The 24615-nt window shown below is 40.5% G+C and overlaps 1 protein-coding gene across 1 annotated transcript in view; it reads left to right on the forward strand.

Annotated features, from left to right (window-relative positions):
* LOC132986574 (anosmin-1) overlaps positions 1-8275 on the forward strand; it is a 52323-nt gene extending 44048 nt beyond the window's left edge. Inside the window, exons 10-14 of the mRNA XM_061053028.1 lie at positions 524-612; positions 1719-1890; positions 2275-2495; positions 4087-4228; positions 7085-8275. Of these exons, the coding sequence (XP_060909011.1) occupies positions 524-612; positions 1719-1890; positions 2275-2495; positions 4087-4228; positions 7085-7143 (683 nt within the window). The 3' untranslated portion in view covers positions 7144-8275. The remainder of the gene's footprint in view (positions 1-523; positions 613-1718; positions 1891-2274; positions 2496-4086; positions 4229-7084) is intronic.
* The last annotated feature ends 16340 nt before the right edge of the window (positions 8276-24615 follow it).

The following is a 24615-nucleotide window of genomic DNA, read 5'->3' on the forward strand; positions in this document are numbered from 1 at the left end:
GTCCTATCTTCACTTTGTTTACATCGCCCGGACGGCCGGCTGACTCCTCCCCTCGTGTATAAAAGTTGTTTAATTGAGGGACTAGAGAAAAGAAGAATAACATACTGTACTCACTGCTTAACTGTGTTTCTAGATCACGCTCATTTCAGGTAAATTTACATGCAGTGTGAAGATACGAGCAGAATAAAGGTCGCTAGCATTAGCATGCTAACACAACAATGCAGCGCGAGCTGTTTTGGTTTCATGCTGGTGCTCAAGGGCGACACCTGCTGGATCAAACAATCACATATAAAGACTTTAACCTGTTCAAAAAATTGACTAATAAAAAAAATAATGATTGTAATATGATTGGTTCATGATTGATATTATTCAACAGTTTCATTATACTGCTGCTTTATATTTGTGTAACACTCCATAACTTTACTCAGGAGTTTTGCTCAGTTAATTGAAAACTATTAAAGATGTGACACAAAGTCTGAGATCTGATGAGTGATTTGAGTGTCTCCTCTCTCTTTCTTTTTAGACCCCGCCGTGAGTCGCTACCACGTCCAGTGGACACCCGAGTACTGCAGCCACAACGAGACTCGAGGGCCGGAGAAATCAGTCACACAGGTCAGTCTCCTGCAGCCCGTTTCCTTTTTTCACTGCGAGAGAGAGAGAGAGAGGGAGAGACGTCTTGATCAGCAGCTCTGAGCTATGCAGAGCACGTGCCTAACCTTTTGTCTGATGCTCAGAATGGACAGCCCTGCTCAAAGAAAAACAGCTCCACTGAGTGAGCCGGGAGGCTTGTAGCGTTTGATTTTCTCTGAAATCACCGACTGTTGTTTTGAAAATTATGAGTCAGTCGTGTGGTCAGCCATGTGGCGGCGTGTTGGCCAATAAAACGCATTTACTTAAACAATGTTTCCCGGAATCTGGGATCAGTCACCTCCTACGGCCCCAGCGCTGCTCCTGCATGGGGCTTTCTTTTAAGGATGCAGTGAGGTCTGTGTAGGGGATGGGGGGTGGGGTGGGGGGGGGATTCTCAGGCTGATGCAGCATGGCGGAGGCCTGGCAATCAACACATTCTTCTGGGACCAGCTCTCCGGTTGCTTGGAAATATACATCCTTTTTCTATAGATCACTGGGACGGAGTCCAGGCCTGAGCTTTCATGTGAGCACAGCTCCTCATTCACTTTTAATCAAAGCTGTTTCATATCAGTGAGAGTATGCACACACACCCGCTCTCGTGGGAAGGCCTATTAATGTAGAAGCTCTTTTATTACAAATGCAAGATGTAAATCCACCAGTCACAAGTTTTTTTTTTGTTTCTCGAGAAGAGATGAGAACACATTTTATGTGAAGATCAATAGATAATTAAAGTTTGTAAAGTGTAGCACAGAATGAATTAACAGATTCACGGCCATTCTCTTTCTAAACAGCGTTTTAATTGAATCTGGCTTCTGCTTCTTAATTAAGTTCTTCTTGCTTTTATGTAACACATGGAAGCTGCATCAAAACGTCATTTATATTGTAGGTTTAATAGAAGATTACTGGTCTGACTCCCACCATGGGGAGTGTTCAAAGTCTCCTGTAATGTGGGGCATGTTCCTGAGTCCAGAGTGGGAATGTGATCTGCCCTCGGTGCTGTGTATTTAATTATCTCTGAAGCTCCATGGGACCTGACCCGGGTGACATGTCAAAGTCATCATGTCTGAATAATGTGTTTCTTGGCTCAGGAGAACTACATCAACCTCCCCGGCCTGCTGTTCTCCTGCAAGTACAAAGTCACCGTGCACATGCTGAAGTCTAAGAGGCGCTCCAAGGACGAGAGCACCACCTTCCTCACCCCGTCGTGCGCCACCATCCGGAGCAAGACTCACAAACACATCCCCTGCCCCGGGGAGGGAGGTGAGTGTTGAGCTGTCCGATCACTGCAGCATATTATTATCATCATGATGGGGGAAAGAAAAATCAATGCACTCTCAGAGAAATAGTTTTATCATTCCAGGAAAAAGAATAATTTGCTTTCTTGCAAAAGTTTTTTTTTATAGAAAAAAAGAGGAAATTCTCACTCCTGTACCCACACACACACACACAGACACACACACACACACACACACACACACACACACACACACACACACACAGCCAAAGCTGGTAAATTTAGCTTAGGTGAGGAAAAAGACTAGAGGAAGGTTACCTGGCTTTGACAAAGGCAAAGAGATGTGCTTACCTTCAGCTCTGACCTTTAATATCAACACTAAAACATGAGATCACGTTTCTCCCTCACAGCTCCGGCGCTTCCAAAGGTGTTGGCTAAACCGGAGAACCTGACAGCCTCTTTCGCCATCAACGAGGGAAACATCACCGGCAGCTTCCTGTGGCGCGTGTCCCGAGTGGCGCCCAATCAGCGGATCACAGGCTTCCAGGTCACCTGGGCCGAGATCACCACTGAAAGCCGACAAAACAGCCTCCCCAACAGCATCATCTCCCAGTCCCAAATCCTGCCTCCAGTAAGTCAGTTTTGATCAGAGCAGGATTATATTATATTATTATATTATTATATTATTATTATATATCGTTCTATTCTAACACCTGCATTAACCACAGAGAAAAGGCTGGTTTGAAATGCTGCAGATGAATGTTTCCCTCCCCCACAGGGACCGTGCTCTGTTAGATATAGAGTCAATAAATTGTCCCTTGCGGTAGGAAAGTGTTCCATCTTCACATTTCATTTCACAGCAGCTGTCAGAGGTGATGCGGGGATAAGATCGCTGTAGCCTCTTCAAATTCAAATTCAAATTCAAAAAAACGTTATTTGTCGCCGGGGGTCAGAGAGCAGTAAATTAACAACAGTGCAGGTAGACAAAACATTTTAAACCTAAAATATAAAGTGTCAATTTAAATACAACTCAAAGCTTAAACTTAAAGGGATACTTCACCCATTAGCATTAATCTTTGTATCATTAGAAACCTGGTAGTATTTTTGAATGGTCGTGCATCCCGCCCTCATTTTCCCCTGAGATGTGAAATCTTTGTATTTCTGAGTCTGTAAAGGAGCTTCCAGTGACGCTAAATGATGATTTCTGCGTCACTGGAAGCTGTTGTGGTTAGCGGGGTGAAACTACAACGCTAGTTCCTCATATTTTCGACCACTGAAGCTACAGACCAATCACAGATCAGTGGGTGGGAACTCACTCCCAGAATCCAAACTTAACGTCCGCCATATTGCTTGGAAGCCGGGGCCGCTAGCGAATTTCCCTCTGGGATTAATAAAGTAGTTCTGATTCTGAACTAGAGGACCTTAGTGGGAGTGGCCTGCGGTGCTGTGCATTCTGGGATTTGGTGTCTTTCATCCACGAGCCAAAAAAACACTTTCTGTCTTTTCTCGGCCAAGAAGGCACCAACTTCAAAATGTATTTCACATTTCTACATTTATGACCCAATGTCAACACAGATTCATGTTTCATGGTGAAGTATCCCTTTAACAGATGTAAACAGAACTATGTGCAGTAAACGAGAAATAAATATATACAGAGCTATGTGCAAGTAGGCAAATACTAAATGATAAGTTATCAGGTGCATGGTGAATAATGGAACAACAGAACTAATATATACAATATAACTATAAAAGGTAAATACTGAAATGAATAAAGTGACCGTAGTGCAGTGATGGATCTTTGTATGAGTCCTGTGATAAGCAGTGGTGTGTAGACAGACACAGGGAGAGATTTGAGGAAGTGTTGTGTCCTGCTGGAAGTTCTCCTCCTCCTTTACATCTTCCTCTTTCATCCTCGCTAAGAGCTCTCTGAAAAAAAAAGCCGCTCTTTGACATAATCTGCTCCATCAACAACACGTTCCTCCTATCTGCACCTCCCAGCCTCCGGAGCTCGTCTATAAATAAAACCACCCACTGCACACTTTATCAAGCTGGCAGCGAAACAGAGAGAGACAGTGAGCCTTATGAAAACAAAAGTCTTTGTTTTTGTCTGCGGCTGCTGACACTCCCCTGCTTTACAGCACATTCTGAATTCAAGTCACATTCAAAGGTACCTTCTGCTGTATTTCAACTGATTGCATGTCTCCTCCTTCCTCACTCGACAGGATCATAACTTACTCGTGGTGTCCAATCTGAGGCCGTCCACCTACTACAGACTGGAAGTGCAGGTCATAACAAGTGGAGGAGAAGGTCCCGCCACGGTCAAGACCTTCCAGACCCCCAACATATTACCGGTCATTCAACACCGTAAGTGTTCAGTCAGCTGTTACTGTGTCAAACTACCAGAGGAATGTATGAGTTGTACCTTGATAACTTTACTTTGAGTGATTATTTGCTCTTTTTTTCAAAAGTGTTTTCGTACTTGGATGCTACATTTAGTCCAACATGACTGATTCAATCTCAAGTCTGTAATGGGACTACTTCATATTCAGGGCAAACTGTACTTCTTCTGTTATATCTTACAGCAGTATTTTTTTAATTTTTTACTTTTATTCACCAAAACGTACACACACACTCACACAATAAAAAAAAAGAGATACAAACAAGAGGGGAACTGTGGTACGATACAGTTCTGCAAGAAGATTTAGACAAAAACAAACAAACAAACAAAACAAGAGGAAAAGGGTCAGTAAATAAAATGAATGAATTAGAAAGAGGGATAAAATAAGTAAATGAGCAAACAGGACAAAGAGAAACATGGAGGACAGTATAGTAACTTATGTAAATAAGGATATATATTAGGTTGTACACATGGTGACCATTTCTGGTGTTGTTTGTTTTTGTTTTGTTTTTCACTTTGTATGGATGCTAACATGGTGATTGCCAAATACAGACTGTTTGTAAATTTGATTAAAATTGCAGTATTTTGACACTGAATGTTTATCTGCTTTGAGTTCAGAGTTATACGATAAAAAATCAATTCCACTTTCACATTTGTTCAACAGATGCAGGACTACAGCTGCTTAGTTTAGCACAAAGACTGGAAACTACAGGGACACTTAAACACTGCCAGCGTGGCTCCATCAGTTCAAAACGTGTTCAGATTTAAAAATACTTTTTTACCTACTGCAATTGCACTTTATAACGACTCCCCTTTAAGTACGGACAGAAGACATTTCAACTTTTAAACTTTAGCCTGAGCTGCATATATCATATATCAAACTGTAGGCTCATGTTTTTTTGTATGGGTGGGATATGTATATATGTGTTGTGTGTTTGTATATATGTGTTGTGTATATGTATATATGTGTTGTGTGTTTGTATATATGTGTTGTGTGTTTGTATATATGTGTTGTGTGTTTGTATATATGTGTTGTGTATATGTATATATGTGTTGTTTGTATGTATATATGTGTTGTGTGTTTGTATATATGTGTTGTGTGTGTTTGTATATATGTGTTGTGTATATGTATATATGTGTTGTGTATATGTATATATGTGTTGTGTGTTTGTATATATGTGTTGTGTGTGTTTGTATATATGTGTTGTGTGTTTGTATATATGTGTTGTGTATATGTATATATGTGTTGTGTGTTTGTATATATGTGTTGTGTATATGTATATATGTGTTGTTTGTATGTATATATGTGTTGTGTGTTTGTTTGTATATATGTGTTGTGTGTTTGTTTGTATATGTGTTGTGTGTTTGTATATATGTGTTGTGTGTATGTGTGTTGTGTGTATGTGTGTTGTGTGTATGTGTGTTGTGTGTATGTGCGTTGTGTGTATGTGTGTTGTGTGTATGTATATATGTGTTGTGTTTGTATATGTGTGTTGTGTGTATGTATATATGTGTTGTATGTATATATGTGTTGTGTGTATGTATATATGTGTTGTGTTGTTTGTATATATGTGTTGTGTGTTTGTTTGTATATATGTGTTGTGTGTTTGTATATATGTGTTGTGTATATGTATATATGTGTTGTATGTATATATGTGTTGTGTGTTTGTATATATGTGTTGTATGTATATATGTGTTGTGTTGTTTGTATATATGTGTTGTGTGTTTGTTTGTATATATGTGTTGTGTGTATGTATATATGTGTTGTGTTTGTATATATGTGTTGTGTGTTTGTATATATGTGTTGTATGTATATATGTGTTGTGTTGTTTGTATGTATATATGTGTTGTGTTGTGTGTTTGTATGTATGCTGGCTGCTGGAACACCTACATTTCCCTGCTGGGATGAATAAAGTATATCTTATCTTATCTTTATCTTACATAAACTAAAACTCTAAATCTCATTAATTAACAAGTTGCCTTTGTTACCCAGCGAAACAAGAAACCTTCTGACCATCAGAACAACAGCTGATGTTGTTCTGACACTACAGGATTAAAGAAATGAAATATAAGGTGATCTAATTGATCTGAAACGACGTAATATCAATTAGTATGAACATATATCTTCTTATCAAATATGGATCACATGCCATCTTACATGGTGAAGGGGTTTCTCAAAGTAATGAACCCCCAGAGCTTAATGGCAGCTTCACTGAGCTATTCATCATTTACTGTTAGTGTCTTTTAGCTCATTGTATTTTATAGTCAGCCATGTTTGGGTTAATTCATTCTGCACACTTGTTGCAGTTGTTTCCCCTTACCCAACAGCTAGCTAGTGAACATGTAGCAGCTAAAGAGTCTGATATTTCCATGTATAAATAGTGAAGAGCAAATAGAGGAGAGTTAATATTGATCTTGTGTTCATCAGTTTGCCAAAAACACAACATTAAATCAATATTAATGCTAAGCTGGATGTATATGTGACTGCTTGCTAACAGGCTCACCATATTGACTTTATGAAGAGATAATATTTCAAGTTCTTTTATCAGCTTGTTTAGCCGCCTTCAAGTTGCTCAAAATTCAGCAAAAAAAGAAGAATTGCTGGTATTCTGCCAAAGTATTTGTCCATGTCAGCAAGATTTTTGCAGAAAAAGAGAGCCACATAAGCTCAGCAAAAAGCAGAGGATGACGAAAGTATTAATTACCTTTGGAGGGAGGTCAAACACTTCTTTATATCAGCAACCACAAGATGCAAAAAAAAGAGTAATTAATATAGCCTGGAAAAGGTGAGTGATGACTGACTGATGTTTTGTGTTTGGTAGGACCCAGACTCCGGCAGCACCACTCTCACCATCAGAAACCGTCGGTAGAGAGGCACTGAAGTGTAAGTGGAGGCAAAGCCCAATTGGGAGAAGAACCAGCGGCTCTCTGCTCCTGTCTGTCAGGGAAGGAATGTGTGGAACCAAACAGAAACACAGCGCACCAGACCATGAACTGACCCCCTCTGCTCGTCACATATGGGTCCATCCTCTCCAGGCTCCACAACACATCAGCTATTCCTTCTGGACCCCTCTCTGTTGACGGATACATGTCACCTGAGGGGTCGCTCTGTACAGTGACATTTTTACTGCGAGGTCTCATTTTTTTTCTGCGTCGGTTAGTAGTTCACAGCTCCAAAAAACACATCCCACCAGGAAGTTCTGTCATGTAAAAGGTAAAAGTGAATCCAGGAAATCCTAAAACAGTTGTGATACACTCGACATTGTACGCAGCATTTTAATTTCAGTTTGATGGCATCAAAAATAGCAACTACTTTGGCAACTTTATTGAAGATGGTTACACCAGAAGTGTAAAACGATTGTTTATTCATGAAGAAATAAAAGTAGAAACTCCTCTATTTATTTTGTGTTTCCCATTAAAAAGGCGCTTAGGCATACAGTCAGTACTGATGGATAATGTAACTAAAGTCATTGTTGTCTAACCCAGAATATTTCACATAGTATGTTGCATGTAGTACATTTTGATTTTTGAACTGTAAATAAATTACCTGCTTCAAAGCGGAAGCTCGTAATGGTTTTGCATGACAAGCATTAGCATTCTGTCGGCATGAAATACTGTCTGTGTTACCTCTTTTCAGTATGTTAGCAATATTTCATTAACAGATTAACAAAGAACTATATTGGGAGTCATATGTAATGTTTATTAATGAAATTATAACTCGTGTGGAAACGATGAATTGTACATGTTCTTGGCTGTAGAAATATTTGTCGTGGCGCAGTCAGTGAATGTCTATATTTATTTATGTGTGTATTACAAAGTTTGGTTTGGATGTGTGTGAATGTGAATGTTTTTTTTTTGTGTGTGTTTTAGTCTCAAGTTTTTGAAACCGGCAAAAAATTCTTGTAAAGACATTTTGTAAAAATGGAATTGTAAATACAGTCTTATGTTACATGTTATTTTTCCATGGTAGAAAGTGTACAAAATGCTAAGTAATAAAATAATCCTTAACCAGTCCTCTTTCTGCTGTTTGTTTAATGGAAGCTGCAGTGAGCAGTGAATAGACGTGCCTCTCCTCCCGGCGCTCAGACACTTGGCTGTTGCTGTTTTGCTTATTTTGGCTGTAAAACCAACCGTGGCAGACCGTGTACAGGGTGTTCACTGATCGGCCCAGGACCCCAAGACATGCGCTCTGCAAGTCCAAATAAACAGGTCATCCAGCTCAACCGCGCGAGTGAGTTTACCATCTCCGAGGTCGGGCTCCCCTTCGACATAACGCTCGACTTCTCCGAGCACTTGTGTGTTTTGAAAAGCATTAAATCCCTCCTCTGCTCAGCAGCCTCTCACCCTCATAAAATGAAAAGTGGAAATGTTTACAAGAAAATAAAGCTAAGAGTGACACTGAGAGTTAAGCCTGTGCATGGAGGGAATGATTTTTGACTTATTTGTGCATGTCGAATGAAAAGCCTATTTCAGCACTCAGATAATAATCCTCAGAGGAGTGTTTGCAGAATACACAAAAATTACTTTTTTATCACATGGATTCAAGCAGGTTCTTTACACCAGACACATTTTGTTTATGTGGTCTTTTTCATTACATTTTATTTTATTTTGCAGACAAATTTACCAATGCTACTGACAAAAAGTCAATTTATCGTTAAAGGCCACATATTATCCTCCTTTTCAAAAAGTTAAAATAAGTCTCAGAGCTCCCCAACACACGTCTGTGAAGTTTCTTGTTCTAAATCCACTCTGATCCTGTATTTGATCATGTCTATAAACCCCTCTATTTCAGCCCTGCTCAGAACAGGCTGTTTCTGTGTCTGTACCTTTAAATATGTAAATGAGCTGTGTTTGACCACGCCCATCTGGGAGGGCTTTGGCTGCCTGGACTTTCTTGCAGCATGCTCCACAATTAAAGGCATAAAAACAATCTAGCTGTGGGAGTGTCACCCACCTGGGGGAGGGGCTACTGCCCTTTGTGATGTCATGAAGGGAAAATCTCCAAACGGCCTGTTTGAACACACATTTTCTGAAAAGTGGAGCAGGCAGAAGACGGAGAGGATGGACTTTTCTCATCATTGGGGGGTTTGTAGACGGACTAGAGACACGTATTAGAGTTAGAGGAACATGGAGAAGAGGATTTTTCCTAATCTGTGACCTTTAACTGGAGCAAAGCTGTCGATCAAACGTGTCTTGTATTGCCTTTGTAGACATTATTATCCTTACCTACTTTTACTTACAAGATCATCAGATTGTCCAAACCATCGTACCCATCATAGAGCTCAATGATGTGGCTTTACACTCTGAATTAGCGCTGACTTTAAAGGTTTTTGAAAAATTGACAAAAAGAAGGGAACGAATAAAAGGTCTCTGTTCTTTTAGAGTGGATTCAAAAAGAAATCCCCAAAATCAAATTTAGTTTTTCATCGTGGATGAACTTTAATAGAAAACAGACATAACAAACAATATAAACAGTATTTACAATTTGCAAAAATCTGAATATTCTTTGGATTCTGCTATGCATAGTTCTTCATGTTTGATGCACTGTCACAAGTTCTAACTGCAGATAGTCAAAGTGATTCCTCTTTGCTACCAGCTGTTCATGGTTAATCAGCGTCAATTCAGTAAGTCCAATATGTCAAAAAAAATGAACAAATCTTCTGCGTTTGCATTTTTGTGTTGTGGTGTGTTTTCATAAGTGTGTGATTGTGAGGAGACATTGCTGTCCAGATGTTTGGATCTGAAGTCTTTTCTCATCACCGTTTTCTGCAGCGGGGCCACAAATAATTCTGTCCGCTGTTTTCACACACTCAGCCTCTTCAGTCAGTCAATGCCTCGACACTCACTTCTCAGGGACGTTGTTTATGTACAGTTCTATTATGTCACAGGAGATTAGTTCCTCTTGGTCTGTGCACGCTAATCCCTCTCTCTTTTCCAGGAGCCGGGCCAGTGTTTAGCCAAGGCTCCTTTTCTGTGCGAGCCAGCCCAGCCCCTCTCCCTTTCAGGCTGTCACAGTCCCTCTCTACACACAGCGAATACCATGGCCCTCAAGTGTGAAAAACCTCTAAACAAAAGGGCCTCTAGCCTCTTTTCAGGCATGTTGCAAGACGTCCAAGTCTCAGAGGACATAAAAGAAAGGGGGAAAAAATGCAACAACTAAATAATAGGCTAGTCGTTGATATAAAAAAAGCTTGGTCTCTGATGGTACAAGGCCAGCGAGGGCTTATTCACTTTGCATGACATTACATCCCTATTGTGAAAGTCAGACTGGGGATATGGCCTTCAAATTTAAACACATATTTCTGCAAACAATATTATTCATTTGGCTTCCTGAATAGTCCCGGTCAGTCAAATATTTACCCGTCTTCTGCTTGACATTAGCCCCCTTTTTTTTTTTTTATTATTAGGATGGAGAATGACACAGTGAGTCCATTCAGAGGGGGGCAACAAAGATAGGCTGTTTCTCCCACACATTTCCTCCGACCCCTCCGCACTCGTTCTGCAAATTAACATTGCAATGAGCCATGCATCACTATTTATCAAATTTAAGCCACTTTTATGGGTCATCATACAATGGCCGACGGAGCAAGTGTAACATTACTCCTGAAAGGACGGGTGGAATTTGAGTTTTGATGATAGCTACAATCCCAGCATCACTTTGAAGTATGCAAACAAAAAAAATCGAATAGATCGAGTTGATTTTCCAGAGATTTTTGAGATGGCACTGATCATAACCTGAAAGCATATTCTCCTCTCATGTGAGTTTCAGGTCAGCAAAATCGTCAAGGCATTCACTCCAGATTACAACCACATGGACCACATCCATTTCTCCCTCAGTATGATGAGCTGGAATATATTGTCTGTGAGATTGATGAAAAATAACCAGAGTGTTTCCTTTCCTCCTCCATTAGGAAAGGCAATGTTGCTTTAATGCTGTGGTATGGTGAGAGAAATCTGACCTGGCCCTGGGCAGTGGCATGTTTCTGGTTAGGCTCTGACGATCAGGGACCAAGCAGGGGACACATGAAAGGATCTGGCTGTCAGGCCGCAAAGATGTTCAGTCTAAGTCTAATGAAGACCAGAACACATGGACAGACCTGAGAACATGCATGCCACACATTATACAACCACTAGCTGCACAATGCTGTTGACAAGCGTCTTCTCCTGTTGAAAAAGTAAATAGTCTGATAAGCACATGTGTCTGCTTGGATTTAAAAAAAAGCAGAACTACCAGGTTGTTGAAGTAAAAACTTTGCCACTTCTAAAGATGGACAGATAATGTGTTTGTTTTCTCTGTCTTTCATTTGAGCAACAGTTTCTGTGCCCGTGTGGCTCCACAGGGAATTTGGTTTCCATGTCTCTGTGCCTGGAAAAGTTTTCTTCTGTGTGTATTTTTGATGAAATTAAATATATGCCATCCTGAGATGTACATGGCTGAGCGGCTACAATAACACCACAACAAAATTATTTTATATAGAAAAGGCTACACCGGCTTATAAGATACACCTGTGCAATCAAATAAAGTCCAATACAAGTGCCATCAAATGACTCTAAATGTTCTTAAAATGATTGCTGTTTATTCAGCTTTATGGTAATTCTGTGAAGTTGGAATGAAGATGTTGGATGATATTAAAGAGATATGCTGCCAGGAGAAAAATATCAAAGCATTTCTCTATAAACAGTGAGGTATTGAAAGACTACAGTTCTTTAAAGTAAAATGACCAGTAGCCTACCACAATGGACAAAATATTCTATTATTGTATTTTTTCTCCATTTATTTAATGGATGTAAATATGTTTGATTTTTAACTTCTTGAGCTGTTGTAATGCAAAAATTTCCCCCATGGTGGATCAATAAAGTTTATTTTTATCTTAACCACAAAAAGCCCCTGCATTCCAGATCTTTTTGTTTGACCAAATATTAACCAAAAGGTGTTTTTTTTAGTTTTTAGTCCCCCTCTCCCTTTAAAAAACAAAGAATAAATAATATAATTTTGTGAAAGAAAAAAAATGTATGGAATAGAATTGTAATTTAATACGTATTGAAACATTATTGCGGCTTATATTGATATAAACTGTCATGTCAATGTATTATTAAATAACACAAATATTTAAAATATATAATCATTTTTTTAACGTCATCACGTTCTGGTGACGTTCGAAAGCGCGGCAGTGTGCCGTTTGTTGAAGCTATTTAAATGTACATTTGAAGTTTGAGTTTATGTGTGGACTTTATTTGATGAAAACCAGTTAACCCGTGCCAGTTAATTATTGTCAAAGAGGGAGAGTAGATAGCTACGAACCATAGACGGCTGAGTCTATCAATGAGGATGCTAATTGCTAATTTAGTCGACACAGTGGCTACAGATGGAGAACAATGTGGACAACTGGAAAGAAGAAGAAGAAGCTTCATTAATACTAAAAGGAGACATCGTGGGCAGAAGTTAAGCTAATGCTGTTATGTGGTCTGTTGGCTAAAGTTAGCTACCGCTAATGGATAACTGCTAGCTAGCTAACGTTGTGTAGCATATTGTTGTTTCCATGGTGATGGTAAGATGCAGGCTGAAGTTTATACCCTTGTTTTTGCTCACTGCTTTGATTTAGTAAATCCACTGATGCTTTCTGGGGGCTTCTTATATTTGAATGGAGTGATTACTTGATGTTTGTGTTCTTATGGCTTTCTTTTGTTCAGTAGTAATGTATGTAGGCTAGTTAGTATACACTATAATACTTTTTATCTGATGAATTATTACATATTTGTTGTTGATATTTGATTTGTTGATCTTGGACAGAAGTAGTGAGCTCTTTGTAGTAACATGTTGAACTGGCTGCTCTTGTTTTCTGTTTGAGCAAAAATTATAACTTTGACTGAAAACAGTTTTTTCTTTTTGAGTAACGATAGTATACGGTTTCAGTTCCTGTTCGTTTAAGGTAACTGTCATGGGGTCAGATTAAGTTAAAAAAATTGGCACCGGCCATCAGGGAAACATGTTTTTGAGTGTTAGTGAGCGAACTCACAGGAGTAACAGCAGTGAAACTTTTGGCAGCTGCTTTCCCACAAGGAAATAGTTGTAATGTCAAGCCCTGCTGTAATATGATATAATAAACTTTAGAAACTTGATGATAATTTATGCTTTTGTCGGCCAGTAGAGTACAGTATTTAGAGTGGCTCATGATTGGCTAAAAACTTTCAATAGTAAATTTTAAGTTGGAAAATTAAGACTAATGAAGGAGAATAAGACCTGTCATACATTTTTTATGATTGTTATGATATATACCAGTTACCATTATATTAGGGGGGGGCGGGCCCCCCCCCCCCCCAATATAATGGTAGGGGAAACACTGCAACGTGAACATTAAACAGGGGGAAGTTGTGTAAAGTTCAAAACTATGAATCTCAAATCTCTCTACTCAAATAAAGACAGTTTTTCTACGCACCACTGGAGTATAAACGTGCACATACAGCTGAAATAATCTCTTGCATTTTTCACATTTATCAACTTAACAATAAACATGGACAGCAACATATCTTAAAACCTTCCTCTGCTAAATCCTCACGTCATTGACCTGCGGTATGAAACAGTTAGCATACATTTCCCCTTCTTCTAAACAGAAACACACCTTGTTGAAAAGGACTTGGCATTCTTTGAAGGTTGGGTCAAAGGTAACCGAGAGGTCCAGTGTGTTTGTGTTTACAAAGTAAACGCCACCAGAGGAATCATTACCCAGATCCCTCTTTCCAAACCAAACATCCTTTCTCCACAGGCGCACAAAGTGAAGAGATCAGACAGGAAAGTACCATCCAGCTGGGTAATAGCTGTTTATAATCCCCTCTGATTAGTGTTAATCCCCTTAATGCTCCTTCCTGAGAATAAACACATGTCGACCTGAGTGACCCTAATTAATGAAGTTAGAAAGTGAGGCATGCTATCATGTATTTCCCATCGTCAGTCCAGTGTTACATAAAGCAAAATCAGCTCTTAATGACACAATTCATAGGTAATAACTCAAAATACAGCAGCTGACCTTTTAGGAATAGAGCTCTCTGGTATTGGCCTTTTCACTTTAAAATACTCCCCCAGGCGTGACTAGTGATGAGGGGCAACTTTCCGTCTTGTGTTCCTTTTTCTCCTGTGAAGTCAGTGTGCGGGGTCGGTAGCCGGGCCTCGGAGGCGAGGCAGAGTTCAGGGGTCAGCATGTACCCAGGAGGGTGGACGGCAGCGTGAGGGCAGGACCCAGGCCCAGGGACAAGAGAAGGGGTCAAGGGGTTGAGTTCAGATGGAATCCACACAGAGGATACCAAAATGGATATTGTCAGGAGAGCTTCCTCTGCTTTTTCCTGCCACTAAAGACTCCACGAGGCGGAGGCATATAGAACCACAGAGACTGTAAACAAAAATCTCAAAACATGAGTGATAATTCAGAGGTGTTAATAAGAAAGAGGAAGCATCTGCCGTCCTCAGTGACGGTTACTGTAAAAATGGAAATTATGACAGGTTTCATGTGATGTGTGAACATCATGCTTCAACACCTCGGCTTCCTCTGAACGTCACAGTCAACAACATGAGAGAAAAAAGAGCTGTGAAGCGGGTTTGTTGATTTGTTGTGCAGATCAAAATCCGTGGATCGCTTTTTGCTAAACAAAAAAAAAGTCTCTACCTTAGTTTAATAATATTTATAGTTTGGTAATTCTTAAAGTCTTTCTATGTGACTTTTCACACTTAAATATATAAATCAAGTATCTCCTCTGAAAATAACTCTGTGAGTCATGACTGTCTACAATGGGTGTAACACCCGAGTCCCACTGTCTGTGATGTTTTCAGAGTTTTCAGAGTCCTATCTTCACTTTGTTTACATCGCCCGGACGGCCGGCTGACTCCTCCCCTCGTGTATAAAAGTTGTTTAATTGAGGGACTAGAGAAAAGAAGAATAACATACTGTACTCACTGCTTAACTGTGTTTCTAGATCACGCTCATTTCAGGTAAATTTACATGCAGTGTGAAGATACCAGCATAATAAAGATCGCTAGCATTAGCATGCTAACACAACAATGCAGCGCGAGTTGTTTTGGTTTCATGCTGGAGCTCAAGGGCGACATCTGCTGGATCAAAAAATCACATATAAAGACTTTAAAGGACCAGTCTGTCTTAATCTTCAATCTTCCATTTTGACAAATTTATAACCCCTATTTAGGATGAGCGTACAGTAGTTTGTTTATATAAAGAAAGAGGGAATTGGACGTTATTATGTCTCACAGTGAGGGTAAAACGATTCTCGATTTGTTGTGCAGGAGCAGAGAAGGGAGCACAACATTGATTATACTTTAAAATAACAGTTTGTGTGCAATCAGTGGCTATAAAAGCAAAAATAAAAAAAGAGAGAGAAGCTGCTATAGGCTTCACAAAACAAAATGAACACCAGGCTAACTTGATTTTTCTGTTTTTATTTTGAATGAAGACGTTGATTAAAATCCATTAAAAACAAAGCCAGCGCATGGCTCAGCAAACCACAATGTTTATACAATGAATATGCAGCATTTTGTCCTGGCTTTCAATGTGCATGGGGGTGTTTGTTTGAGTGTGTGTGTGAGAGAGAGAGAGTGTGTGTGTGTGTGTGTGTGTGTGTGTGCGTGTGCTGGAAGGCTGAGAGCTCACTTCCACCGTGGATGATCACAGGCACCATTGATTGTAATACTGACGAGCAGGCTGGCTGTGCCCGTGGCGTTCAAAGAATCTGGACATGTTTAAAGCACTTACTTTCATGTGTGTTTTTTATTCTGGTATGATGCTGAATGCTGATGTTGCAGCAGCTGGCTCTCATTAAAAAAAGGGATGTCAAACAGAGGACCTGGCTGGTGGAGGGAAACCGCTCTTACTTTTTGGACGTCGGTGTCGCTCGCTGTGTGCCAGCCACTACACAGCTGTTCAACCTGCTGGACCTCGTACTTTGGCTCATTGTTGTTGAGCATTTTAAACACTCTTCCACTGACTTGTCATTCATGCTATTTTGGTTTTAAACATCTGGACCCGTATTCACAAACACTCTCTGAAAATAAATAAAGGGAGCTCCTAACAACATGTAACAAGGACTCCTAGCTCAGGAGTGATTCAGGAAGCTTTTCAGAGCAACTCTGAGCAAGGAGGGGACAGAGACTTTTATCTTATTGAGGGAGGGGTGGTCGACTTGACCCCGTTGCTCGTTATGACACATTCTTTCAAAAGCTGTGATTGGTTGATCCCAAAAAAGAAAAGAATAAAAATGCTCTCTTCGTGATAATTGCCTAGAACGACAGTGAAGCCCCTCAGCTTAATCATAGAATCTACTCAGATATTATATCATCATGAACATCTCTGTTGAAAACAATGTAAGCCGTACTTTGAATGTAAACTAAATAGCTTACAAAATGTTTGAAAATAATTTCCCCCTTGTGCTGCAGCCTCTTCAAATGCTCATTCATGTGAAGAACTTCCAAGATGGAGTGAAGCGTGCATGAATATTTGCTCTCTTATCAGTCCTTATTACTCCTAACAGTACTTCACCTTGGCAGCTCTTTTAAGGGTTAAATGGTTTGTGAATGACTTTCATCACTAGCAGGATCTAGTCTTAAATTTCAAAGAAATTTGCTGAAAACAAGATAATTTTCTTTGAATTTTAAAACAGGAGCAACTCTCAGTAGTGTACCCGGGAGGCTCTGTGAATATGGCCCCTTCATCTTAGAAAATAAGTACAATTTTCTAAGAGACACATATTTCACTTAGGTTTGTTGTTGCTGCACCATCATCAGCTCTGTTCCTTGTAGACTTCTCTCTGATGGGTGTGACGTTTTAATTATCAAGAGTCAAATACTTGATAATCCATCAAACAGTTTGAAATGATCAGGGTGCGGTGATGAAGAATAGTTGCTGAGTTTTATTAATCTGTCTTGTAACGGGGTTGCATGCCTAAAAAAATGAATCCATTAAAAAAAAAGTAACTGCGTTCTGTTGTGCTGAGAACTGACACTGGCCCTGATGAATACCTGAGTTTGTCTCAATGCATGAGGAATAGCAAACATATCTTGCCATGTGAAACAAACACAAATCCCTCAGAGCCCTGGATTGTTGTTTTTTTTTAAGTACTGTTATTGTTTGTATTTGTTTGATTGAATTAATTTTTCACTTATGCAACTCCTCTACAAGATAAATTAGGCATAGCCAAAGAACACCTGTATGTGATTACTACAAAGACCCTGCAGTGCTTCCACTGCTTCATGTGGTGCACTTGATTTATCAACCCTTCATATTATCAGATCATCAGTGCCAAACATCGGCTGCATTTGGTGATGTAAGTTGAAAGAAAAAGAAAGTAGACCCTGAGTCTTGATGGACTGTTGTATTGGAATAATCCAGATTTCTTTTGTAACTTCCCAAGAAGTCTTCAACTCCAGCAATATGTTCTTATCAGTGTTTTTAAAAAACATTTTATTGAGTTTTTAACTTGAACAGTACAAATCGCTGCATAATGTACAGAATACAAAATATAAAGCCACCCATCCCTACTCAAACCCTCTCATCTCCCTGATCCACCACCCAAAACCACCCTCAGCCCCCCCCCCCCCCCACCGCAATGCTTTTAACAACAATGATAGCATAATGTACTGTCTACATTTACACATATACATACAGTTAGTGAACACAAATAATCCAGGCATTTGCAGCTGCTCCTATTAAACCCCAGAATCATAAAGAGTGCTATGTGTTGTTCCAATGTGTTATCCCAGTAACTGTAGTGAAATAGGCTATGAATGGAAACCACATTTTACTGAACTCAGCCTTTTTCCCCCTCATGGTGCATTTCATCTTTTCTAGTTTTGGATTGAACATGACTTCCTTCATCCACCTGGCATGGGAAGGAGGATCTTTCCAATGAAACAGTATCAGACGACGTGCTAGCAAGCAGGTGAAGGCGATAACATTACAAAGACTTCCTGACCAAATAGCGTTTTCTGGTTTTACACTAAAAATGGCAGTAAGAGGATGTGGCTCGATCTCGTTCTTATCAGTGTTTGACTGATCTATGAACAATGAACTGAGCCATTAATAGCCCTTAAAAAGACATGTGCATGCAGGAAACATCTACATTCAAGACATGGATTTATGACCTCGCTGATGGCTGACGGTTTCCTGTGCCTCAGTGAGCTTGGAGGCACAGCCTGCTCTAGTTTGTCTCAGAGGGTGAGGACGATGTGAAGCAGAGCATCATGTTATATATCTCTGTCACGACTCTGAATCATACCACACAATGAATGATTCTTTCTCGGTCAACAGTTGGGATAAACAGACACAAAGTTGATATCTTAAAGCTGAAATAAAGCCACGCTGGGTGGAGCGGGCCTTCAGAATGAAAACAGCCACATCTTGGCCATAAAACCCAGCGTCTGAAGTGTGTCTGCAAAGTGTGCTCTCTGAGCGCGTTTGCAACATAAACAGTTCCGTTTGTGTTGAGGTGCTGAGTGCAGCGGAGATTTAGGCGAGCCCGGGGAATCGTGTGATTCAGTGTCAGGACGGGCCACTGTGCCGGTGCAGCCTGTAACACGTTTATGACACTCGAGAGGAGGAAAAAAAACCAGATGGTGTAGATGTTAGAGAGGTTAGCACAGCACGACTGAACCAGGGATGATCTCTGTTTTTTCCATGCTTTGAAGGTTAGTGGCTGTAACCACGTCCCACCTTTGGGATAAATGACATTATCAGCTACTTATCTGATAGTTCTGCTTTTCATCACGTGTGACAGGAAACGAGAGCTTTATTTTCCAGCCTCAGTTCTTCATACTGACATCTGTCTGATGACAGCAGAAACTTATTTTGGGATTTTTAATTGCTCAAAGTTTGATTTCTCTACACAAGAGATTCGTAAGAAACATCAACCGTCATTAGATGAAGTGAAGCTCCTCAAGATCCATGAAAGAACTCAAAGTGGGTGTGGGATTCATTTTTTAAACAACCAGATATTTTTCTCTTTTCACTTCAGAAACTATTTACTGCTTCATAAGATTTGTGTTGATTCCACCAGCCTTCTCTCTTTTGTCTCACATCTGTGTCTATGTGATGTTTCAAAAACATTCATCTCTGTGCTCATCTCTTTTCATTTTCACATTCCTTCACAGCAACGCTCCAAAAGACAATGAAATATTGTGCAGATCTGATTTGAAACAGTCTTCACAACGTGCAACTCTCAGACTTGTGTCATTCCTATTTTTAAATAGACTGTTTGAAACATCACAGTAATTTGGTTAAAATGGATTGACAGCCTGATGAGTTATTGTCAGTGCGCCAGTGGGAAAAAGAGTGTTTTTGATTTCTCCTGAGGAGAATCCTTCACCTCCCCAGCAGTTCTTTTAATATAAGGGCAGTGCCTTTCATCTGCCGCTCCGAGCGAGGCTCCTAATGCGTTGCAGATTCTTTTCAGCTCCAGCAATATTGAACCATCTTCTTTTTAGTGGCTTTCTGTGCTGCGTTTCAATTAATCTTATGTAAAAGTGAACTTTGTACACTTTGTTTTCAAACAAATCCAGCTTAATGTTTGAGGATGGATGGTACAGACACATATTTATAGAAAAATAAAGGATTAAGAGAGAAGCCAGAGTTTAATTTGTTCAGCTCTGGCAAAGAAATTCACAGACCACGTCACCAAAGATGGACCTATCAAGATAAAGTAAAGGAATAATGCTACAAAACAGAGACAAAAACGTCTCCTCCTTACTTTAACTCTCTGATCCAGGTCTACACCCCCCCCCCCCCCCCCCACTACACTCTGCCAATGAAAGGCGTCTGATCCAACCTTCACAACAGGGTCCTAAGTCTCTGACTAGACTCTTCTCCTCTGTCGCCCCCCGGTGGTGGAATGAACTTCCAAACTCCATGTGATCTGCAGAGTCCCTCTGCACCTTTAAGAAAAAGCTAAAGACCCAGCTCTTTCATGAATACCTACTAACTTAATGATGATGGTCTCCATATTATTGATGATGATGATGGTAATGACGATGGTTTTTGTTTGATAACGACGACTTATAAGATGGTTTCTATACTGATTAGAGCTCTCAAGAACTGCCCTCAATGTTGTGCTTTGCCTCTGGTCACTTCCTGTCAGCACCTGTGTGTCCAATCAGACTCAAAGCTGATCGTTTGCTCTTACTGACATTGTTCCCTTTTTTCTAGATCCTTGCTTGTGTTGTTCTTACTCTCTGATGTACGTCGCTTTGGATAAAAGAGTCTGCTAAGTGAATTGTAGAGTTGTAGAACTTAAATGAGTTTGCACTGCAGAGTGTGAGAGAAGAGGGATTCTTTATAGGCTTTGAGTTTGCCGTCAGGTTTTAAGCTTTACTACTAAAATGATGATCACAGGTATGGCCACATCGTAAAGCTGATCCTCCTTTGTTAAATCTCATTTGGAAATCTGCACTCAGGTAATAAATCACCTCAGCAGTATAAGGGTTCAGTTTTCAATCCGCTTTCAAACCATCCGATTCCCGCCCCCTGCTGGCCCTTAGAAATAGTGCAGGTTTAGTCCTACCCCGCATTATCTTATTTTTTAAGAAACCATGGGCTACACATTTCTCATATATCGTCTGTGGTCATTTTAAAGCCACTGTACATGACCACTCGCTGATTAGAGTCTGTAAATATACGTAGCTTGGCGTAAAACTTTCACTTTTTATTGTTATACTTAATTTTGCAGATTTAAACAGTGCCAGGCAGGCTACATATTTGTTCATGTCTTTAGTCTTTCTACTGAGTAAAGCTAACCTTCCCCTGGCTTTAGCTCATTTTAGCTATCACCTGAAAGCAAAGTATTAAATCATCTGACTTCCTGCTTGACAGAACGTGGGCACATTTCCCAACATGTACAGCTATTCCCTGAAATATAGCACAGTACTTAAAAGTGCAGCATTTCAGCATCCTCACAGGATAAGATAAACCTTTATTTGTCGCTCAGCGGGGACATGTGCAGTGTTACAGCAGCAAAGAGCGCAATTAAATAGTTAAATAGAAGAAGAGCAGAAAGAGAGCTGCAGTGGTTACACGTGTAGTTTGAGGATTCACAAGAATACAAAAAAGACTATCATGTACTCAGTGTAGGGATGGGTACAAGTACTCGCCGTTGACCCCGTTATTCGAGTAACATTTCGTTACCTGTGTGACTCAGCTTTTTGTTTTCGCCTAACTGAATATACAAGGTAGGGAAATAATTAACGGGATACAAACGTCTTCAGTACACACAGAGCCAGATTTCAGCAAAAACAACTGTTTTACGGCAGCTACGGCAACTCTCTAGGAACATATTATTACACCAAATACAGAACCGTCTGCTACACCTGCAACCTGTCAGTGAAGAAAAATGATGTCTGGAAGTACTTAGCCCTGTTAGCACACGTCGTTGTTAGCGACGTCGTTGTTAGCACACGTCGTTGTTAGCGACGTTGTTGTTAGCACACGTCGTTGTTAGCGACGTCGTTGTTAGCACACGTCGTTGTTAGCGACGTCGTTGTTAGCACACGTCGTTGTTAGCACACGTCGTTGTTAGCACACGTCGTTGTTAGCGACGTCGTTGTTAGCACACGTCCTTGTTAGCACACGTCGTTGTTAGCACACGTCGTTGTTAGCGACGTCGTTGTTAGCACACGTCGTTGTTAGCACACGTCGTTGTTAGCGACGTCGTTGTTAGCACACGTCGTTGTTAGCACACGTCGTTGTTAGCACACGTCGTTGTTAGCGACGTCGTTGTTAGCACACGTCGTTGTTAGCGACGTCGTTGTTAGCACACATCGTTGTTAGCACACGTCGTTGTTAGCGACGTCGTTGTTAGCACACATCGTTGTTAGCGACGTCGTTGTTAGCACACATCGTTGTTAGCGACGTCGTTGAAATTGAAATGGCTTTCTGTTGTTGGTTATTTATTTATATTTATGTTTAAATATTGGTTTATGTCGTTTTACAGACATAAAGTCTACAATTCCGGTCCGGGAGGTCCGTGTCCGACGGACCCTTTTTTTGTTTATGGTTAAAAAAATAAAAATAATAATAATCTGCAGGTACTCGAGTACTCGTTCATGAGGTAATTTGAGTAATCGAGTACAGGGATTACTGTGAATTCCCATCCCTAACACAGTGCACCTGAAAGACTTGTTATTGCACCAGTTCTGTTTATTATTACACGTAGGTGTCAGAGGATATTATGATCGTAGGAGGATGATCAACAACAAGCTGTGTTTCATCTATTCCTACTACATTTGCTATAGAGCGCACATCTCTCTGATCCTTGAGTAACTCATTTAGTATGCGCAAGTCAGGAACAGGAAGCTTCAGTATGTAAAGATAAAGAACAAACTGTGCATTATTAAGTAACTGTGGTCGTTGAAGAATCCCTCTCAGCCTCTCTGCAGGATCTGCCTTCCATAGATTAGCGCTGCTGCCTGCCAAGAATAGCACTCTGGCTGATGTGTCTGGCTCTTGTTAGCAGAGGATAGGTTTGTGTCAAGCACAGCTTCTCTTCAGGCTGAGCCATGTTGTTGTTGTGGTTGGAAAAAGGATCCCGGGATAGTTGTGTGTGTGTGTGTGTGTGTGTGTGTGTGTGTGTGTGTGTGTGTGTGTGTGTGCAATCGCTCACTGACAGAGATGTCGGGGCCTGCAAAATGACACACCTCCAATCTACTGATCCTGTGCCAGTGTGAGTCATTATTCTCATAGCAGAGGCCGGGTAGAATGTCTTTGAACAGGTGTCCAGAGCTGTTGTTTTTTTGCTCTCATCACTCTTTTTACTGTTTGTGTATCTGATCCCATCTCAGTGCCCCCCCTCCCACTCTCACACACACCCACACACTCGCTTTCTATTGCTTTCTCTATGCTCTTTTCATACAAAAGAAATAGTGTAAGCTTCTGGCATTTATCAAGGATGAAATGTGTTCAGAGAGAGAGAGAGGGAGAGAGAGAGAGAGAGAGAGAGAGAGAGAGAGAGAGAGAGAGAGAGCCTTTGAATTTGTGCCTATTCAACATGCTTTATGAGAAAATATTGAATTGAGTTAAACTCTTATTCCAGGTTCATTTTTTCATAAAAGAAGAGGGATTATATTTCTTCACTGCGACATTTCTGCTGCGTTTTGGTCCTCATTCAATTCACTAAAACTCCATATGAATTTCTCCAGAGTGCAGTGTCACTGAACACACGGTGACGCTCTGATCTTCAAGGTCTGCCAGCTATCGAGAGGCTGTTTTTAGTTGACTCATTGTCCACATGTTTGGTGCATTTCGAAGGCATGGCCACGGGCTGAATTTCCTCTCATCAGAAGCTGCTGTTGGTTGCACATCTCAGATCTGAGGCCTGTAATTGAATAGATAGGGTTTTGATTGATGTTTAGAGGAAGTCCCTTTCCTATTTAAATATTCATGGGTCTGTAGCCTGCAGGGGTGAGAGGGGGAATCCAAAGCGAACCTGTGCACACGACAATAGCCGCTCAGAGTTCCTCCTGTCTGCTTCTCGTTACAGTGAATATACTCACAGCGCCAACATCCCTCCTGCATTCCTGCTCTGCTGGGCTCGACCTTATTTGCAGAAAAGCCCTAAATGCATGGAATGAAAAGACAAATTCTCCATCATCTTTCTGTTTTTGCTGGATAAACATCACCAGAATCATGAATGACAGAGTGTCAAAGATATGAGAAAACATAATGACCTTCATATTTCTTGGATTTTTACTGCCCGCTATGCTTCATTTTCGTGCAGAGCTCAGATTGAAAGTGACTGTAATGCTACTTAGTTTGAAACATGCAACTTAAATTACAGGTGTAGCCCGTGGCGTCCTGTCTCCACTCCTAATGCACTCGTGGTCCTTCAAGCCCACCAAATCCCACTCGAAATGTGTCAATCAAAACTCGGCCCGACCCCTACTTACATAACAGTGAAAAGTAGCACGAGATCCAAAAGCATGGAACAAGGGAAGACACTTTCACATGAAGTAATAATTTAAGTCTACTGTCGGTGAGCATGTTAAGAAAACGTTCAAGTTTTAATGAAAAGCAGATGGATTTTAAAGTTTTTTAAAAACATTTTAAAATCTCATTTATGCTCTCTATATCAACAGTTTCAAAAGTCCTAGAGGTATCAGTCAATATGTATAGTATGTTTTTTTCCTGTACTGGGAATAGTTGCTAGCCAAAGAAATGCTTTCTTGAATTTCCAAATCCAACCCCCCCCCCCCCCCCCCACCCCCCCCCCCCCACACACACACACACACACACACACACACACACACGCACACACACACAGACACATGACAACGAGCACTCCATGATTCATCAGTGATGAATGATGCCAGCCA

This window comes from Labrus mixtus, chromosome 13, assembly GCF_963584025.1.
Source record: "Labrus mixtus chromosome 13, fLabMix1.1, whole genome shotgun sequence".
Lineage (NCBI taxonomy): Eukaryota > Metazoa > Chordata > Actinopteri > Labriformes > Labridae > Labrus > Labrus mixtus.